Raw genomic sequence first — 19,756 nt, forward strand, 5'->3', positions numbered from 1 at the left:
TGGTACCATAATCAGATATACAAACATTTGGGCTGATTATAGCCTACACAGAGAGTATAAACCTCTGGTTTAACGCACAAGACTTCAAGATGTAGAATGCATTAATAGAAATAGTACTGTAACTAATACTAATTAAGCATTTCTCTGGTATAGTATGTAAACGTGTTTGAAACACCTGAAAAGTATAATGCAGTAGACTGATTTCAGTTTATTTATTTACGTGTTAAAATGTATTTAACTTTTTTGGGAAGTTGTGTTCAGCAATGAATTGGCCAGGCAAGGATACATATTTTAATTTATATTTTGAAAAAAAGTGGTACAAAAAGGCATTTTTTCAGTCTTCTACAGTGCATCAACAATTATTTTCTCGCCATGTGTCATGTCATGTCATGGCATCATGTTAAAACTTTTTTATTTTTTTATTTATTGCCTCATATAATACTTTGGTTTTTGTATTAAAACATCAAGCGAAAGACACTGCAAATATCAGAACGTGAACTAACTGGTCATACAATGTGAATATTATCCAAAGCCTGTCAGTACAAAACTTGAATCTTTGTCTCCATGAGTGAAAACGGTGGATTACAAAATGACAATATCTAGTGTCACAGAGCACCCAACTGAGTCTACCTGGCAGTTATCCAAGTAAAAAACAAAGCAATAATAAAAAAAACTGCAGACAACATACCCAGTCATCGCTGGCCAGAGATAAGCCGACACTACCCTGCATGAATTTCAGTAAAAATACCAAGAATCACCTTATGGAAATATACCATATTCATAAAGCTGTCATTTACACAGCTGCATTTGAGCAGTAATGCTGTAAAAGAAAAGGAAAGAGATCACATCTATGCAATTTCATCTGCTCTACCTGGATTCAGGGATAGACCTAATGGTGCCGGTGCAGTATAATGGTTAGGGATCTGACCCCACAACGCCATGGTTGTGGGGTTGATTCCCAGCTGGGCTGCTGCTGCTGTTGTGCTGTTGAGGTACTTAATCTGAATAGCTTCAGTAACACATACAGCTGTGTAAAATGAGGTGTGTGTAAAAACAGGCAGGTTTGGGGTGTGGGCGGGGGGGGGGGAGGAGGTTTGGGGTGTGCTGTTAGTTCCTCAGGAGCCAGGTGGGGGCTGATGCTCCGAACTGGGTGAAGTAGCCCCACCACCAGGGCTTCTCCTGCCGGGTCTCCCCGCCGCCCACATGCTCGCCCAGGGAGTAGCGCTCCAGCTGGTTGAAGGGGTCGAAGCGGTCGTAGGTGACCGCGTACAGGAAGTCGGGGTCGCCGGGCTCCAGGACGGCCTTCTTCAGCACGAAGTCCACACGGCCAGCCTTCTGCATCCGCGCGGGGAGGAAGACCTTCTTCATCACCCTGGAGTAGCCCGGCGCGGAGGCGGTGAGGACGTGCACGCCCGAGTTCAGCAGCCTCCAGTAGTCCCCGTCTTCGGCTGCACACAGACACACAGACACAGACACAGGGAGGGGGTATGAGGGAGGGTGCGTGGAGACGAAACAAGGGTGTCAGTTATGCACACCCACATACAGTAGTAGTAAGAGCAGTAGTAGTAGCAGTTGCAGTAGTAGTAGTAGCAGTAGCAGTAGTAGTAGCAGTAGTAGTAGTAGTAGTAGTAGTAGTAGCAGTAGCAGTAGATGTAGTAGTAGTATTAGTAGTAGCAGTAGCAGCAGTAGTAGCAGTGATAGTAGTAGTAGTAGCAGTAGAGGTATTAGTAGTAGCAGCAGCAGTAGTATTACACATGCAGGTGTGTATAAGGGCTTTCTAAGCCAATGAACGGTCGGCGCTCACCTGTCCTGACGTCGTGCCGGATCCCTCTAACAGATATCCTGGCATCTTTGATCCCGTTGCCGTCTTCGTCCTTCACCACGCCCTTGATCCCTCGATGTACCTGCGGGACAGAGAGAGGTGAGGCCCGGCACGCACATCCCCCCCCACCCCCAACGAGAGGCCCAAAACAGGAAGCGGGCGGCTCAACCCGGCCCGGGGAGCGGAGCGTTGCCCGGGGCGACCGAGCAGGAGGAGGAGGAGGACTCACCGACTCCATGAAGGAGAGCAGGGCCTCCTTGTTGTTCTTCCACTCGGTGTACAGCTCCTCCTCGGCGGGGAACTTGTCGCAGCCCAGCTCCACGGTGATCTCGAAGCAGTTGGTGTGCAGGTAGTTGAAGTCAGACATGCCTGTCATTGGAAGGGAGGAACCTCTCTTTTTGTTTCTTGTCATTTGTTTTTTCGGTCAGTCAGGCCCCTGGTGAGGCTTCAATTCCATGTCACTTTGCATGTTTGGTAAAAGTCCCTAAAGCTACAGAACTCTGGTACTGTAAGGAGGAGAATGTGGCTTGGTGGAGGCAAACATGGGAATAATTATTTTTCAAATATACAGCAGGGCTGGGGCGCTCCAGGACCAGGGCCGGGGACCCCAGCAGACCCGGCGTCTCTCCGGGACCGGGGCAGGGGACCCCAGCGGACCCCAGCGTCTCTCTCTGGGGAACCCAGGGGACCCTGCTACACTACGAGGATGATTGGCTCACCTCCCGCGAAGCTGTACCACAGGGCGCCGTTGACGATGCCCCCTTTCTTGGCGAAGGAGCCGCCGCAGCGGTTGGTGTTGTTGTCGGACATGGTGGCGTGCGCGTCGGCGTAGGTCCGGGCCAGCTGCTTAAACATCTGCAAGCAGAGGCTGCGCTGCATGTTTCTGTCACACGAGACACTTGTATTGTGTAAAAAAATAGATATATAATTTTAAAAAACACTGCTGGGTCTCAAGAGGTTGAATGGAGACAAGCACCAGCATGAGCACTTGGTCAGATGCAGCCAAAGCCTTTATAACTAAGCCTTATAGGAATAACTGACTTTGGCCAGTGTTCAATCAACATTGAAGGGAGGTAACCTGTTCATCAGGAGTAGGAGAAAACATCTTCTCTTCTAGCGGATGTTTGGAGAAATCGTATGGATAGGAGACCACAAGTTCCCCTCCGTGCAGGCTGGCCGACTGGACGAAGGGGATGGACCTTATCCACTTCATCACCGCGTACGTTTCGGGGGCTACCTGCATTGCACGGGGGAAGGGGGGGGGGGGGGTGCAAACGCTGTCATTTCTCCACTCTCCTTTGTCTTACCTTGTGGTGACTCAAGAGGCAGAATCGTGAAAAACGCTTTGCAGACAGCAAATCACTTACATCCATGTTTGCTATTTCTGAAAAAAGGTTTAATTCATTGTTAATAAAGCACTGTAAACTACCGGATGTTTCAATGGGATTCAGCTCCTTGCTTTTCCTCCTGTGCTGTTTCAAATCAGACAAAAAGCCTTGAGATAATCTCTCAAGCAAAGAGATGATCAAAGCAGGTTTCCTGAGACATAAAAGCCATCTATTGTACACGGGCTCCTGAAGACTGAGCACTGTACAGAAGCTGAATAGAGCTCTGAACCAACGCCCCGTCCGCCCCCCACTCCCAACCCCCCCAAAAAAGCCCAAATCAAGACCCATGTAGCTTTCTGTAAAACCGTTGTGACCACCATCCCGTCATCACTGACACTTCAGCCCTCAAAGCGAGATCTTTTGATCTGCCTTCCGCGACCCGTCTGCAGCTCTATCTGGCCCCCGCCCCGACATCAGCCGGCACCCGGAACATTCCGACAGGGACGGGCGGCGTTTTGGCGGTCGTATTACCTGGCGCTGACGGATGGGGACGGTAAAAAGGGATTATCGGACAGGTCTGAGTCAGCTCTGCCCGGAGCTAAGCTCAGCTCCGGGGCGGGTCAACGTGATGCACAAGGGATCCTTCTCTCATCTTTAAAACAGCCTTGGTCAGCGAGATTATGACACAGGAAGGGACTCACTCACCACAGTAATATCAATAGATGCTCAAACTTAAACGACTTTCTGCTATAATCGGGTAAGAGCAGAGCCGGTACAGAAGTACACGTGGTTTCTTTCAAAATTGGGGAGAATCTGAAAGTTGCTGCCTAGAAATGCCTCTCTGGTTGCTGTCTGATATGGTAAAACTGAGGGAAAGAATTTGGATGGACACTGGAAAAACATAAGTCTTCATAAGTCTTATAAGATCAGTCTTCGGCCTCATAAGATAATTCAATTTTTAAGTTAACTCTTAATCCCGTAATAGGAGCTCTCACAGTGCCAAATGGAATGATACAGGGTTACGGTACTTACCCATTGTGTGTAAAGAAATCAAGGTCCGTCCCCCCAACTTCCCCTTAAAAGTACACAGTAGGCTATGTCACAAACACTGCAGACCATCAACATAAAAGCGGCCATATCCCCTTGAAGAGTTGATATTGTTTTCAAAATTCTAAGCCAGTGTTCTAGAACTCCACTGCTTTCATTCATCAGCAGCGATTGTGACATCAGCATTAGAATGTTCAGAGAATAATTTTCTAATCAGATATGTGTACGGTGTGATCTCACACCTTAAAGGGTTTTAACATACAGTAGAGATGAGGGAGACAGGTGGAGTAAGGTAGGAAAAGACACAGTTCATACCTTACCATACCAGTAAGAGTCTGGGATGGGGATGTGGTCGGTGCGGTAGCGCTTGTTCCTGCGTCGGCTGTAAGCGATGGAGGTCAGGTCCGGAAAGTTCCGGTTCAGGTCGAGGTTCTGGGCGTTGGCGCGGCCGCTGGTCCACCCGTTGTACACGGGACCCTGCGCAAATTCGAGCACGGCGGCAGCAGAGAGCAAAGGATCATGGGTAAATTCAGGGGGCTCAGGCAGAGAAAGCGGTGCGAGCGTGTGATTGGATGAATCGATGGGGGTCGAGGGACAGAGACAGCGAGGAAACCTTCCCGAGCTCCAATCAGATTTCACATCCTGGAGACGGCATGCCCCAACACACAACCGACACTGACGGCGTGCAACTGGACACAGACACGAGTGGGCGGGGCTCCACAATGCCTTCTCAACCAATAGCAGCGCTGCTGGCTACTGCTGCTTTGTCACTGGACTGCATTATGTAAATAAATTACACCACCGCGCCTGCTAATTCAGCCATAGAAGGGCACAGAGAGGGATACTGGATGACAGCAAGCCCCCAAGAAAGAGTCTAATTGCACATAACGACCATTAATATGTAACTAAATCGACCAAGAGCCACGGTGATATCAGCTGTATTTACTTTAATGTTCTCTGGGCTTTGTTTTCAAATGACTGTGGCCTTCCCACAGGAATAATTTTAATAACCCTGAGCTTTAAATAGTTCGAGTAAATACATAAAATGATGGCAGCGTGGTAACCGAGCAACAGCGTTTTAAAAGTGCCCTTCAAAGTCGGTTAAATTGAACGGATTCAGAGCGGTGCTGGGCGGGAGGTGGGTGTTGAGAGGCATTCCGGAGCGACCCTTCGCCGTGCCCGATGGAACCAATGGAACAGCACGGTTCATTCGCCTTTTCCGAATTCGGTTTGGGTGAGACGAGGGAAACGGGGAACGTCGTCAGATTGGGAGAACCGCAAAGACGGTGACAAGATTCCCACTCTCTCCCGCGGAACTCCGTCACTCTCTATGCATCATATTTTGTCCCGGATTTTTTATTTATTTATTTATTTTTTTTTAAACAGCATAAGGAAATTGTGTTCGATCAATTTTATTTATGCATTATTCCCTCTCTATGTGTTATTGGTTGTTCCAATACGTCTAATGACCCTGCAACTTTGACTCTTTAATCTTATGCACAATATACTACTTTGATTTTCTCTCTACATCTTTTCATATTCAAATTATTTTTCAGAAATAACCAGATTATTTATGCATGCCAATGTGAATTATTAATGCTCATATTTTTTTTTTGATATTTGAGATTGTTTGTTTGTTAAATGTATCGAAACCAAAGGTAAATCATAAAGCTTTGTTCTGTCTAATAATTTTTCATGGCTGCGTGAAAAATATTGATGTTTGACCCTGCCAAATAAGCCTTGTTAAATACTGTTACTAATGCCTGTAACCACACAGCTCAATGCAAAACCATGCATTAAGATGGGCAGTTTTCCAAAGTAACGTACACCATATCCAACCGTGTTCAGCAGCTGTCCTACAACGGCTTTAGTTGTACTCTTATTGAGCACCTATTGATGATTCACCAAAATCTTGAGTCTCAACAGGAAAGTACAATTGCGTAACTGCACCAGACACATTTGGATACATACTGTATATTAAACATATAAAACTGCCCTCCGTAATGCAAAGCTTTGCAAGAACAGTATGATTTATGAGGCATTAGTAGCGGTATTCAATATTTTATTAACAGGCTATCCCAATGCTGTTAAGCTACTGCATATTTCACTTTGGAGAACTTTTGTTTCTTGGGGTTCTGTTTTTTTGTTTTGTTTTTTCTTTTAATTTGTTTTTTGTTTCTTGTTTTTTATTCAGAATTTCGTCCGTGGTGCCCACACATCGCAGAGGAGGAAAAACAAACTCTCTACTTGAAACTAATTAAGTACTAGAGTTCTAATATTAGTCCACTATGTTAATGGTAGAAGGAGATGAAACCACAAGGCACAGAAAATCTCCTGTTAGTTGAAAAATGTTTCCGACCAACAGCCTTCCCACTGCCAGATGTCCTGTGATGCTGGAAACGAGGGACCGATATTTAATTGGTCGCGCCTTTGCGAAATCTGGCTATGCTTTCTGGATTCGGACTGCGTTGCGGCAGTGGTAACCAGCCCTGTTCCTGGAGATCTACCGTCTTGTAGGTTTTCGTTTTAACCCAAAACTGGCACACCTGATTCTACTAATTAGCAGCTGAGAAAGAGATCTCTAGCTGTTGAACGAGGTGTGCTTTGTTAGGGTTGGAGTGAAAACCTACAGGACGGTAGATCTCCAGGAACAGGGTTGGTTGCCACTGCACTACACCTACTGTCTACTGCTCTGGGATACTGCATGCGGGCCGGTGTCCATTATCGTTGCGTCGAAAGGGGTGGGGGGCGTTTAGTTTAGGGGAGGGGTTTTCGGGTTGTCACGTGGACCAGAGGACAGTCTGGTAGTGGGCGGCCGGGCCTCAGGTGACGAGGCGACAGGACGACGCTCTGGGAGGCGGAGCCGCACTGAAACTGATATTTACTTCCTGGTTTTCCGGTTCAGGGTTATCCTCTACCTCAGCCGCGGCGCGCTCGTAGCCGTCGGGGTTCAAGGAGGTGAGGATGTGGACACGCGTGCTGTTGATGAGCGTCTGGATGCGCGTGCTGCCCAGCTCGTACTCCGAGCACAGGTACTGCGCCAGGTAGATCAGCAGCTGCCTGCCCAGCACCTCGTTCCCGTGCATGTTGGCAATCAGCTTCACTTCCGGCTCCACTGGGGGGGAGGGGGGTGGGGGGTGGGGGGGAGAGATCGCCATGGGAGACAGTGACAGAGATGCAGTCATGTGACCTGAAATCAACTGGGGGGTGATTAAAATATCTTACGTTACTCTCAAAACCACTTCAGGACTCTGGAGTTCCCTCTCAGGCTCTCAAAAGATTAAATAGAACATCTGAATTGAGATATCACGACATAAACGAGATGTCATGACATAAACGAGATGTTGTGAAATAAATGAGATGTCATGACATAAATGAGATATCATGACATGTAGGATGGATGCTCTAGTCGTGGTACTGTTTATCTGTTGCTTCTTATTTAAGTTCTGAACTGCTTTGCTCTCACTGTCACTTCTTTAGAATACCAATATAAATTCTGGAATAACCACAGGGAAAAATGATGATGTACATCAAATAAGAGCAAATTTATCAGTTATTGTGCATCTCTTGAGTAATCCCATCAAACTATGTCTGCACTGCAATGGCTGAGAATTTAATAATAATATCAAACCTTCTAATACTTACCTCAATTGTGAAGTCCCTTTGTAAGGATAAGAAGTAAGAGATAAGAACATGTATTTGCTATAAGGCCAAAAAAGATTTCAGAAGTACAACAATTACGTGGAGCAGAGACATTTCTCTTGATGTATGTATCACTCTTTACAAAAGTGAAAATGACCGGTCCATCGTGATTCTTGCTAGTGAGAGTTTTCACCCACCTAGAAACAGGCTTAATTTTTGGTTAATACTGTCATTTACAATGGATTTGAATGAGGGAGAAAAAAATACATTATCAGTCAACAGGCATTTATCTCTGTTAACATAACACAGGTGTGGCTCCCGGGCGAAGTAATAGAACAACAAAATGGCGTGTTATTGTTCTTCATATCGTAACATCTGACACTGAGAGGACATCGGAAGCAGCACTCACAGAGGTCGTGTTGGCCGGGGTTATCTGAGAACTCGATCACCAGGAGGTCCTTGCCCTCCACGCTGCGGCCGATGCTGTACGTCCTGGAGATGTGGGAGCACTTCGCCGCGGTCTTCTTCAGCACGTTGATCATCTGCGCGTTCGATTGGTAGGTGAACTGGATGATGGTGGAGGGCTCCTCAGGGGAGAATCTGGCCAGGGCGACCTCTTGCCTTTCTGAAATGGATATTAATATAGACATGTGTGATATTAAAGCAAGGACCACACAGCTGTCATTGATGCGAAGGACCGTTCAGCTACTTGAGTGCTAATAGCTCCCCCTTGTGGAGAATCTTCAGCCTGCTAAACATGAGTCTGTGAGTGAGTGAGTTACAAGCCAAGTGTGTGCATGCATATGTGTGTGAGTGTGTGTGTGTGTACATGTGAGTGTGTGCGTGTGTGTTGGGGGGAGGGGCAGATGTTGCAGGAGCCACACCTCTGAGCATGGCCAGCGGGTCGTAGCAGCCCTCCTCGTCGCTGACGAAGAAGCGGTCGCAGTCCAGGAAGTAGGGCCAGGCCATCTCGATGCCCTCGAAGGCGTGGGCGCAGGTCCTCCTCACCTCCTCGCAGGAGCGGCGGCAGGGCTTGACCACGGCGCCGCCCTCGCAGCGCGGCGCCAGCACCGAGCAGCCCAGCATGCGGATGTCCGGCGAGCACTCCCCCTTCAGCAGCGAGTGCACCACGCTCAGCAGCAGGTACTCCGGCCCCGCCTCCGCCTCCTCCCGGCTCCGGTGCTCCAGGATGTTGGGAAAGACGGTGTAGTCGTACGGCATGTCGTCGCAGTAGCCCAGCTCCAGCTCCGCGCACTCCGCTGAACGGGCACGGGGGAGAGGCGTTTACGTAATTAAAAAAACAAAACATTTGTTTAAACATGATCGTCATTCTCAAGTCTACAGCTAATAACACAAGGCTTATTTACCCTGATAGATTATCGTCTGAAAAAAGCTTGAAATAAATAAATCAAAACTTTTCTTAGAAAAACAAGAACACAGTGTGAAATAAAATGGCAGGCAGCACAGCAGTTAACTCGCCAGAAAATGTCCAGCTGCACAGTTTTTATTTATTTTCTCAAATAAATGGTTTTTTAATGGTTTTTAAATGATTTACAGATTTAATCATTCACAGTGCCACAGGTAACGGCAGACAGGGTCTCCAGCTTGCCGGAAAAGACTCCCGGGGGGGTTTGGTCCTCGGCTGATAAACGCTTTCAGTGAAGCTATGCGGAGACGTGTTGCGTCCTGCGATTAGCGCTGGTATTTGAAACAGTTTTATGTCCCGGCCCTCGGGGCAGAGCTCTCGCTGTCTGTGGGCGGGAGTAACGGGGTGTCTGGTGCCTTTTCCCCGGGCCTGGGAAGGACCGGATTTGGGCCAAATCTGAGAACCTTGGACAGCTTGGTTTCGACTTCCTAGCCAAGCTAACCATTATTTTTTTATTTGGCCAAACACGAAATTTGATACGAGCAGAATTCTGAGTATTTAGCTTCCACCCCTGCACCCCCTCCCTCTCCTCTCCAAACAGCTTGGGTTTCTCACGTTAAATATCCTGACTGGGTGGGATTACAAAAAGGAAACATTCGTGAGGAAACTTGTGTAGTTAAATCACAATGGAAGCTCAGATAAGTGGGCCAGTGTTTGACCGTTATCGGCAAATATTTTAGTTTCAGTTTTCAACAACTTTAAAAGCAACACCTACGTTGTTCCTGAAAGTGCCCCCGGGACTTGCATCTTCCTAAAAAAAAAAAAAAAAAAAGAATAAATAAATAAATAAATAAATAAATACGAGCAAGTGACCTCGGTGTTACCTACAAAGTCTAACACTAGATGGAAGCAGAGTTCTTGTTAAGAGATCTCTCATTTCCACATTAGCAAGCAAAGGTTTACCAAAAGTTACTTGGATAAAGACTGAGGAGTTCGAAAGCAGTTCATACAAGCATATATATTGTCTTACGTACTTCTTATATTCAGTCATTCTCATATCAGACTATCGAATGAAAATGCATCTGCAAATATTTCAAAATTCATTGAATTACTGTATAGACATTTACTTCAGTAAGTTGTTGAGTTTTACACCATATGGTAATATAAATACGACAGATCTGCGAGTTATTATACATCAGTAAGCATCAATAATCAACACAATATTTTATTATTAGTTTTCTCCACTTCACTGAACAATCCATGCAGAAAGCAGTCATCTTCCCCGTTTATCTCCAGAATGAACACACCGAGCTGGAATTCACCTCTGAAATAAGACTGCAAATTCTGACTCAATGAAAAAAACTAAGATAAATCAAATCGCCTCATTCTTAGAGTGCTATGATGCACGGTGACAATAACGTGACCGCACATTATGGACGTTAGGATATTCCCAAACCCTTACTTATTACATCATTCCGAAGCGCCCAATACATATTTCTGATATGAACGCACAAAATATTTACGATGAGACACTGCAGAATTTGCGTCTGAAACTCTTAGGTGTGCAGCGTCTCAATGCGAAACGCACAAAAGTCGAACTATCCCGCTTAAAACTGTCCCGTTTTGTGGCGCTCATACTTTACCTAGAATTTCGTCTATTGGTTCGCAACGTGGCGGAGCACACCACACCACGGTAGCCAATATATTGAAGGCAAACACGAGAGAATGCATTTCCATCCGTTCGTATCCCACACGCGTTGCGATGTGGCAGTCGCGTCTTCGCTCTCTTCTTTTTAATTACCTACCGCGTAAACTTTCAGCTCACAAAGCATCCCAGAAAAAAACTGGGAGTTTATTATGCACATTACGGTCAAAAATCTCAAATTACAGAGGCAAGCGAGTTTAGACGGAAGAGGATAAGCGGAAAGACGCAATAAAACAACTGTACGTATGCCAATTGGATGCAACTGTAATTTACTAAACCCAAACTACTGAACTCTTCGCCTCCAACAAACTACGCGAAGTGGCTATTTGCCTTAGTCCTTCTACTTAACTTTACGGGACGACGACGTGTGCTCCGGGCGAGAATTCCGCAAGGTCTGGCCGACAGACATGTCTAGTCTCTGCCATCCTATGTCTGTGTGCGGGTTTGTGATTGAAATTGAGGATTCGAATTTAAAAGTGGTTCTGATCATTAAATAAAAAATAAAAAAAACTAATTACAACTGTATTTGAGTAGTAGGAAGTAGATTCTCAAATGCCTAAAGCCTAAAAAGTCTGTGTCATACTTAATGTTCTGCACTACCCCAGTCAACCCCGGACACTGCCCAGGGAGAATACCGGAATGTTTGTAACCATGGACGCATGTGCGTGGTTGCGGCCCTTTGCATCCATAAGGACGTTCATTTCCCAGGAGGCCCCTGGTTCTTGTTGTTTTAGGAAGGATATCAAGGGAGTAAATGAGTGCGCAACGCTGATTCGGTTAGCGTAATAAAAACTCCGGAGTTTGGTGTAAAATTTAACTCAGTGGCATTTAGCTAAATAGGCAACAACGACTAAAACGGAAGCCTTCTTTTCGATATTAATGGCTGTTTTGTACTTGAATTAAATTCAGGTTCTTGCAAAAAAATCCCTGCTTCTTTGTCATTTTGACGCATGTCACCCAGTAATGCACAACATATGTAAAGTAATTGAATGCACAGTTTGGTCTTTGAAACTTTATTGAACTTTACATTTCACAAATTAATTCGCTCATACGCTGAAACACAGCAGATAGCAGAGTGGGCTTTGTTTAAGTGCGCTAACTTCCAAAGAATCTAGACAGAAATAGAAATATGAACATATCGGCATGAGCCAACTCTTTTTGGCAAAATAACACTGTAAAAACAACAGTCAATTATCAATAAAATCTGGCACGAACACAACGTAATTAAAAGCACTTGAACAATAGAACATTCTTCACACATTTTGTATATTTATAATGTTATACATGGCTCCCTTCTTGGCTAAATGCAACAAATACATTTCAGTCAAATCTGGCCATACATTCAGGTAAGATAGAAGCTTTGATGTAATGATGAAAGTGATGATTCCCTTTGGCTTTTTAATAATGCAAAATGTTACATCATCGCCTCTATGTACTATAACCACTTTGCCTTAAACTTGGAGTAGCACATGTAAGCATGTGCCAGCTTCCAGTGTCTCATGCAGCCTTTTTGACAAGTCCTAGTCAGACTGGATAGGGGTTTCTGCTAAATGAAATATGCAGTGTGGTGATAATTTCAGTTGAACAGATACTCAGGTGTAAGAAACATTTTAAAACAACTTTCTCCACAAATGTGCTAAATTTGAGGCCAAAACACTGCTATGGAGTTCAATAGAGCAGGGCTGCCCAGCTCTGCTCCTGGAGATCTACCGTCCTGTAGGTTTTCACTCCAACCCTAACAAAGCACACATCATTCAACAGCTAGAGCAGAGCTGCCCAACCCTGCTCCTGGAAATCTTGTTGATCTTCTAGATATGCCAATCAGTAGAATCAGGAGTGCCAAATTAGGGTTTAAATGAAAACATACAGGAAGGTAGATCTCCAGGAAGAGGGTTTGGAAGCCCTGCTCTAGATGTTGAATGAGGTGTGCTTTGTTAGGGTTGGAGTGAAAACCTACAGGACGGTAGATCTCCAGGAACAGGGTTGGGCAGCCCTGGAGTAGAGCTTTCAGACCAATGGCAAAGTGCATTAAGATCCAGTGGACCCATGTAACATTGTGAACATGCGATGCTATTTAAAGCCAGGCAAGCAGAACGTGGTTGAGGTGGCCCACAGCAGGAGATACCTCTGAACATATCTTTTTTGTTTTTTTGCACAGAGATCAGTAGGCGTATCTGTTTGATGTCTTCTTTACCCCGCTTGCCCTGAAAGGTCATGGCTCCAGGCAACATTTTGCTGTGCCTCAGAGCTTCGTTGCGGGGATTTGCTTCCATTCAGCCAGTTGAGCATTAGTGAGGTTGGGCACTGATTGGGTGATTAGGCCTGGCTCGCAGTTGGGTTTCCAAACAATCCGACAAAAACCATTTCTATATGGACTGGTGTCTGGAGGCATTGTCATGCTGAAACGGGAAAGGGCCTTCCCCAAACTGTTCGGGAAGCACAGAATCATCTAGAATGTGATTGTATGCAATGGCATTAAGACCGGCCTTCACTGGAACTAAGGGGCCAAGCCAAAAACAGTGAAAAATAGTCCCAGACCAAAGGGTGTCAAGATACCTTTGGTCATTTAGAGTAGCTAATTTAGCCAGTGTAACTGGTGACAGTGGAAACCTGCCCACACATTGGCCCTACCGGACTGGAACTGGCCGCCCTTGCTGTACCCCTTACATGAAAGCAGTGATATAGTACAGAGGAAATGGTGCCTCAGTTCGTTAAAGAGCAGGAGGAAACCTTCACATGCACAGTCATGACCCACCCACACTCTCAGAAGAAAGGGTGCCCCAAGGCTCCTCTGTGTCTCCATAGTGGAACCCTGTCTAGTGCGAGGGTTCCATGCTGGACAGTATGGTTCAGTCTGGGAGCTTTCACACTTTTTACCTCAGAGGGTTCCACAAAGAACTAAAAAGGGTTCCCCTCCGGAGACAAAGAACCTTTTTTTGAGAGTGCACAACAACATCCATCCCCTTTTATTCAGTCCCTGGCTGTGGTGCTGTCCAAACAGCAGTTTTTAACATTAACAGGGCACCTGACCAACAGGCTGAAATGTGTGTGGGAGATTCCTGGTTATAGAATTCCTCTGGCCTTTTGCTGTCCTGACAGTTCCGGAATGCATTTCATCACCAGTGCCTACATACAGGCAGCAATCCGGCTCCTCTTCAGTTAAATGCAAGCCTGCAATGCGTACTGTGCGTGGTCATCTTCAAAGGCCATGTATGTTGTGATTTCCAAAATGAAAGCAGGAAAAATGCTTCCTGACAGATAAAAAAAACATTTGCTTTGAATACGTTTTTTTTTTTTTTTTTGTAGCCGGTAAGCCATTTTCCAGCTCAGAATAAACTCTATCAAGCCAGTGAGGTCATTCTCTGACCATCTTGCAGTTTTTACCCAATTAATTGATAGGGAATGATACATATTTGTCAAATACAGAATCTAATTTAAATTCACACAGCAAGATTCATTTGAAATATGACAAACAATACCGACAATCATATTTCAAGTAATAAGCAAACAAATTACACGGGCCCAGCCAAGCAGAGGATGGCTCTCCCTTGGTAGACAAGTTCCTACCGAGATTTCTTCTCTTTGTGCTGTTTCTCTCACTACCGTTTTAAGTGTTTATCTCCCAAATTGGGATTTTTTTAACTTCACACCTTCTTGGTTTTTGGGGGTACAAGCCTGGATTCTGACCAGTTATCCTGCTGCTCTCTGTAAAGCATCTTCATGACAGTTTTCTGTAAAAATAAAGCACTATACAAAATAAATGGATTTGATTTGATTTGAAATAAAAAAACTGGAAAAAGAGATAAACATTTGCATGTTTTCACTCTTTTAAATGAGACCTGTTTGACAATACAAGCCGTTTGCCTTCCAGCACTCGTTTCAAATTAACATTTTTAATAACGCAAAATTAATCTCAGATACTCTGGGGGAACATGGAATCTGACCCTGCAAGGTTGAATTGTAAGAGCTTTGACACGAGTCCCAGACTCTCTCTCTCTCTCTCTCTCTCTCTCTCTCATAGAGCCACTCTAGGTGTCTGTTAAACAGCTGTGCACATGCACGTGGCCAGGCACATCCTCTACAACCGTTCTGTCCCTCGCGCTGGAAGGCCGTGGCAAGATCTGCCCACGCGCAGAGTCTCAGTTAGCTGATTCTCTGCAAGCTGCAGTCGTTCTCTGTGTCCAGGGAATTACTGTGTCCAGAAGAAGGGTAGAGGTCCCTCCTCAGCAGTTTGTTGACCATGTTGACCAGGGCGTTCTTGTACTGCTGCCGAAGGAGGGAGTAGACGAAGGGGTCGGACGCCGGCTTTCCGTATGCCAGACATTTGCTGGCGATCCCCCACTGCGGGCTGACGCGCACGACAGGCAGGAGCTCGGCGAGCCTGTGAAGAGGCAAGGCAACGCGCGTTTCTAAATGTGGAAGCAGCACGTGCGCGTCCTCACGTTTCATTCGCTCCGGGGCTCGGGGAGAACAGAAGCGAGTCGCGTGCGCACACTTACACGGCAAATGTATAATTCATTCTTTTTTTTTTTTTTTTTTGAACGACTCATTCGTTTCGAAGCGCAAACTGCAGGGACTGCTTTGAAAAGAACCATATCTTCCCATTTGTATATTTGTACTCGGACCTCCTGGGAATATTCTAGGCTATGTTCTGAATAAAATTCATCAGAACTCTCATTATGTTAACTCCCCTCCCCCATAGTAGCATGGACAGTCCGCCCCGTATCATGAAAAATAAATGTGACACCCCCAATAACACGTGCACTACACTTCCACAGATGGATCTGTTGTTTAGATAGAGAGGCACAGTGCATACAGTATACATATTCATGGATGTGTTTTTTTTCAAATGCCTGATTTACAGATTAATTCTGTTGGAAATATTACAGAAATGATTATTATCCACATCTAATTTCACATAGTGAATCATTTATTTGGACACGTGTGGACTTTTTAACAACTTATTCATATGATTGTTTCAAAAATATTTCCTCGTCCTGTTTATGTGAATAATATTTGTATTTAGATGATATTTCGAGTTATTACTATCACCAGTGTGGGATTTCTGAGGCATTTATGGTTTCGATAGTCAACTTACCTCGTTATAACATAAGGTGCAAAACAGAAAATGAATGATCCGATGAAAATGCATATTTTCTTCGTGGCACGGCGTTTCCGTCTCTTCTGTTCCATAAGACACCGTTGTTTTACGCTGGAAACATTTGAAACAGATATGTTTTTAAAAAAAAATACATAACAGAAAAAGATGTAAGCATTTGTGTCCAAGTATTAGCAAACCAAAGCTGCTGCTCCTTATCCAGTTACCTGTGACTACGCCTCCACGCAGTATAGAGAGAATAAACCTTTATAGCAAGCAGAAGTTAAATTCACCAGTTTATCGTCACAATCTATCTGATCATTAAGGTAAGGGAAATTGTTTACCAGTAGATTGTAGGTTTGAATCCCTTCCAAGGCGCTAACTTTGCAACACTGGAGGAAGTAAATCGCATGCTAAGCAAATGAGTAACGTCATAAATTACCTTGGGTGAATGTCAACCAGCAGAAGCAGGGTCTGCACGGTTATGATGTCTATCCTCTTGCAGTGGAACCGCGCGACTTTTAAGACCTTGGAGTAGGTAAAGCACAGCGTCAGGAGGGAGAGGGCGAAGCTCGTGGCATGGAACACGACAGTGAACACCGCGAACTTCGTCCTGCCGCGGTCTTCGCTTAAATGTAAAGTGCAGGACGCGTAAACGTGACTGTAGTCGTACCAGGACAAAAGGAGCGCGATGAGGGAAAACGTGAGAGAATGGAGCCAAGAATAGAAAACCATGATCATAGCGTCCTTGTATCGCATCTTAGTGGAGTAAGTCAGTGGAAACACTACGGCGATCCATCTATCTATGCTAAGCGCTGCCATGCTCAGCATTGTGTTGGTAGTCAAAAAAGTCTCTAGAAAGCTTACAGTCTGACAGACGCAGTCTCCGAAAGGCTTTTGGTTTTTGATAACTCCAAACAATGTGGACGGCATGTTCAAAATTGTGATGAGTATATTGCAAAAAGAGAGGTTCAGTATAAATACGCCAGGCACCTGCCGACGTATCTCCGCGCTGCACATAAAACATAATAACACCAGCAGATTCGACAACAGAGAGACAATCGCCACCAAAATAATAAACAACGCCAAAAAGGATTTCACTAAGTCCATTTCTCGAGCCAAAGTTTCACCAGCGCAAAATATCTGCTTTTATAAATCTGTACATCATCCCCTGCATGGTCCTTGGACGCACATCCTCAATACTTTTTAATTCTTCGGTTAAAAATATAATATTCCAACAAGTCTCGTCACCTCAGCTGTCGTACGGAGCTGTCCAGAGTGCTGAATCCAGTAGTCGCGCGCTTTCTTTCGTTGGCAGATCATTCCGCTCTCTTCCGCCTTTCTCTTTAAAAAAACAAACCAACCTTCACGGGAGTTTGAAAATTGTTTTAAACACAACAGTGTTTTCTTTCTCGTATTCCCCTGCCGGTATGAGCGCTACAACACGAAACACAGAGACAATGTGTTTCATACAGGTATTGCCAATGCCTTTATTCACAGATCATGCGCAGAAAAGCCAAGCCGCAAATCACGCTCACTTTCACGTGTAATGGTCTGTTGATCGCTAGAGTGACGATTCTGCTACGTTTTCACAACAGGGGAAACCTGGTTTAGGGAAATAACAGACGTCTCGCGCGCGCACAGTAGGGTTCGTTATATTTCAGTGTTTTTTTTTTTTTTTTCCGTTGCTGCTCGGTTATCAGTTGATTAATACTTTGGAGACCGGAGAATTTAAGGGTGCTGCCTGATGTTCTCGCGGTTTAATGGAAATCCAGTTCTAATAAAGGCCATCATAACTCACAGCCCGTGGCCTAAATAAGAAAATGGTTAATATAGGTTGTTCTGGAGAAGTATGTCTACTGTTTTCCTCCATTTTGACTGATAAACCAGCATTGTCAGATTGTGTTAATCTTTTTGCATAAAGCAATATTACTGTGGCAATGTGTGTTCATGGGAATAATGTGTAATGCACATGCAGGTCATACATAGTATAACGTACAGGGTTAATTCAATTCAATTTACATTTGGTCCCACACTCTAGAGCGGGACCAAATGTTATCTGTTAAGTGTTGAATTAACACTAGGCATTTTACGGTGTAGGCTTCTTCTCACTTGCACGTTTTGTTTTGACAATAATTGCCAGAACATATTGTATCTTAATAAAAGCAATAGTGGAGTTCTATTTATGGAACCACGCGTGTCTCTTCATTGAAATCATTGTTTAAATCAATATTTCAGATTGAATTAGTATAATGTCACTTGCCATTATCAACATGTCATATGAATGTCAGAAGGGTAAATCCACCCTCTGGCTTGCTACCTAAGGCAGATCTCTTTCTCTCTCTCTCTCTCCCACTCACTCACTCCCACTCTCTCTCTCCCCCCCTCTCGGGAGGAAGGAATAACCTTTTAATGAGGTCCATCATCCTCATGTCTTACCCTCTCAGTTCTGGATGTCAATCACATTCAGTGACTGCTTGAAAACGGCTATTTTTAATATTGATCATTTAATCAACAATGCAAGTAAAACCAAATGAACTCATTACCTTAACATACTCTAACCTATTTATCATTTTTAAAATCATTTATGGATAAACACATGAATGACAGCTAATATGATTTTTTATATGCTATAATATAATCTAGGAGTTAACTTGGGTGAACTATGGCAGTTTACCAAATAGGTCTTAGTACAGTAATAAAAGCAAATCTCACACTGTGACATTTGCTCTTCATGTGACATGTCAGCGACATGAGTGACTCAGTCAGCCATAATGGTGTGCTGTTTATAAAATATGATATCCGAGGGAAAATTATGTTTTAGACCGTTCTCTTTTTCAGCCGCATAGAACAGTGTTGACGTGAGTCGCACACTCATAGTTGAGAGGAAGGGGTCCGTTTCTTGTGGCTGGTCATTAATAATGGACCGGAAAATAATTGTGAAGTTGGCTGAGATTCAAACCATCACGTGCCTCAGCAGGACACTACAATATGTAATTCCAAACCTTTTTTTAAAAAAAAAAAAGTAAAGTTTTGAAGTGAATATGAAGCGACAATCCCAGATAATAATATTTAATGAAATGCCCGCCAGACTCACGAAAATAAGAAAGAGGAAACAGGAACTAGAACTGTCCGAAGCCTTCAATTTAACTGGAAAAGTCCGGGGTACAGTAAATAATTAACTAACCTCCACACACAGACACACACACACACACCGAGGTGTAAATCAGCAGGTGTAATTAACGTGACGAGCGGGCGCGGGCGCGGTTCGTGTGGGATAATTGATGTGGGGTTAAAAGGAGCAGAATTAAAAAGCACGGAAATAGAAGCGCGCCGCGCGCAGGAGGGACGATGCTAATGGGGATTTCATTAATCACTGAGAGGGGCGCCGGCTCTCGCCCAGCCTCTGCCTGGGGTCACCGAGGCCCGAGTCTTTATCAACAGCAGTCGCTGGCTGTGGATGACCCCCAGGTGACAGGGTGATGTGGGGTGCGATGCCAGCCATTATGAATTCAATTTTACTTGAATTTGACTTTTTACAGAGCACTGTACTTTGTAAAAAGTACTGAACAAGAGAAAGCATGAGGTAAGCACAATAGTGCTTAATATTGTTGCTATTATTGTTATATCAGCTGTTGATCACAGTCGTTACTAAATGTAATTGAATTTTTGAAGTTTTCTGAGGGCCATTTGCATAAAACTTTCTGAGAGCATTTGTGCATGTGTGTATGTGTGTGTGAGCGTGCAT

The 19,756-nt window shown here is 44.7% G+C and overlaps 2 protein-coding genes across 3 annotated transcripts; both read right to left on the bottom strand.

The window, feature by feature from the left end:
* Positions 1-278: 278 nt before the first annotated feature.
* LOC135254430 (carboxypeptidase Z-like) lies at positions 279-11,402 on the bottom strand. 2 transcript variants are annotated; one of them, XM_064334561.1, is made up of 11 exons: positions 10,849-11,402; positions 9,981-10,016; positions 8,724-9,098; positions 8,249-8,464; positions 7,116-7,312; positions 4,513-4,674; positions 2,901-3,059; positions 2,542-2,677; positions 2,052-2,191; positions 1,805-1,904; positions 279-1,448 (listed from the first exon to the last, which is right to left on the bottom strand). In XM_064334561.1, the coding sequence occupies exons 1-11, from the start codon at positions 10,940-10,942 to the stop codon at positions 1,108-1,110; spliced, it is 1,956 nt and encodes a 651-aa protein (XP_064190631.1). In that variant the 5' UTR covers positions 10,943-11,402; the 3' UTR covers positions 279-1,107. The 2 variants fall into 2 exon arrangements, with proteins under 2 accessions (XP_064190631.1, XP_064190630.1); XM_064334560.1 differs by having other exon boundaries at positions 7,083-7,312; positions 10,849-11,400.
* Positions 11,403-11,913: 511 nt separating this feature from the next.
* LOC135254435 (G-protein coupled receptor 26-like) lies at positions 11,914-18,595 on the bottom strand. Its single transcript, XM_064334564.1, has 3 exons — positions 16,451-18,595; positions 16,009-16,122; positions 11,914-15,291 (listed from the first exon to the last, which is right to left on the bottom strand). The coding sequence occupies exons 1-3, from the start codon at positions 17,116-17,118 to the stop codon at positions 15,054-15,056; spliced, it is 1,020 nt and encodes a 339-aa protein (XP_064190634.1). The 5' UTR covers positions 17,119-18,595; the 3' UTR covers positions 11,914-15,053.
* Between the last annotated feature and the right edge of the window lie 1,161 nt (positions 18,596-19,756).

Source organism: Anguilla rostrata, chromosome 5 (assembly GCF_018555375.3).
Source record: "Anguilla rostrata isolate EN2019 chromosome 5, ASM1855537v3, whole genome shotgun sequence".
Classification (NCBI taxonomy): Eukaryota; Metazoa; Chordata; class Actinopteri; order Anguilliformes; family Anguillidae; genus Anguilla; species Anguilla rostrata.

What these genes read in the sequence shown, in the direction of transcription:
- LOC135254435 (XM_064334564.1), bottom strand. Translation starts at nt 17,118, where the DNA reads ATGGACTTAGTGAAATCCTTTTTGGCGTTGTTTATTATTTTGGTGGCG. An exon ending in CTGGTTGACATTCACCCAAG is followed by an intron (nt 16,123 to 16,450) that starts GTAATTTATGAC and finishes AAATGTTTCCAG; the next exon opens with CGTAAAACAACGGTGTCTTA. An exon ending in GCACCTTATGTTATAACGAG is followed by an intron (nt 15,292 to 16,008) that starts GTAAGTTGACTA and finishes GCCTCTTCACAG; the next exon opens with GCTCGCCGAGCTCCTGCCTG.
- LOC135254430 (XM_064334560.1), bottom strand. Translation starts at nt 10,942, where the DNA reads ATGGAAATGCATTCTCTCGTGTTTGCCTTCAATATATTGGCTACCGTG. An exon ending in GGGGCACTTTCAGGAACAAC is followed by an intron (nt 9,099 to 9,980) that starts GTAGGTGTTGCT and finishes GTGCCCGTTCAG; the next exon opens with CGGAGTGCGCGGAGCTGGAG. An exon ending in CTCCTACTCCTGATGAACAG is followed by an intron (nt 2,678 to 2,900) that starts GTTACCTCCCTT and finishes CTCTGCTTGCAG; the next exon opens with ATGTTTAAGCAGCTGGCCCG.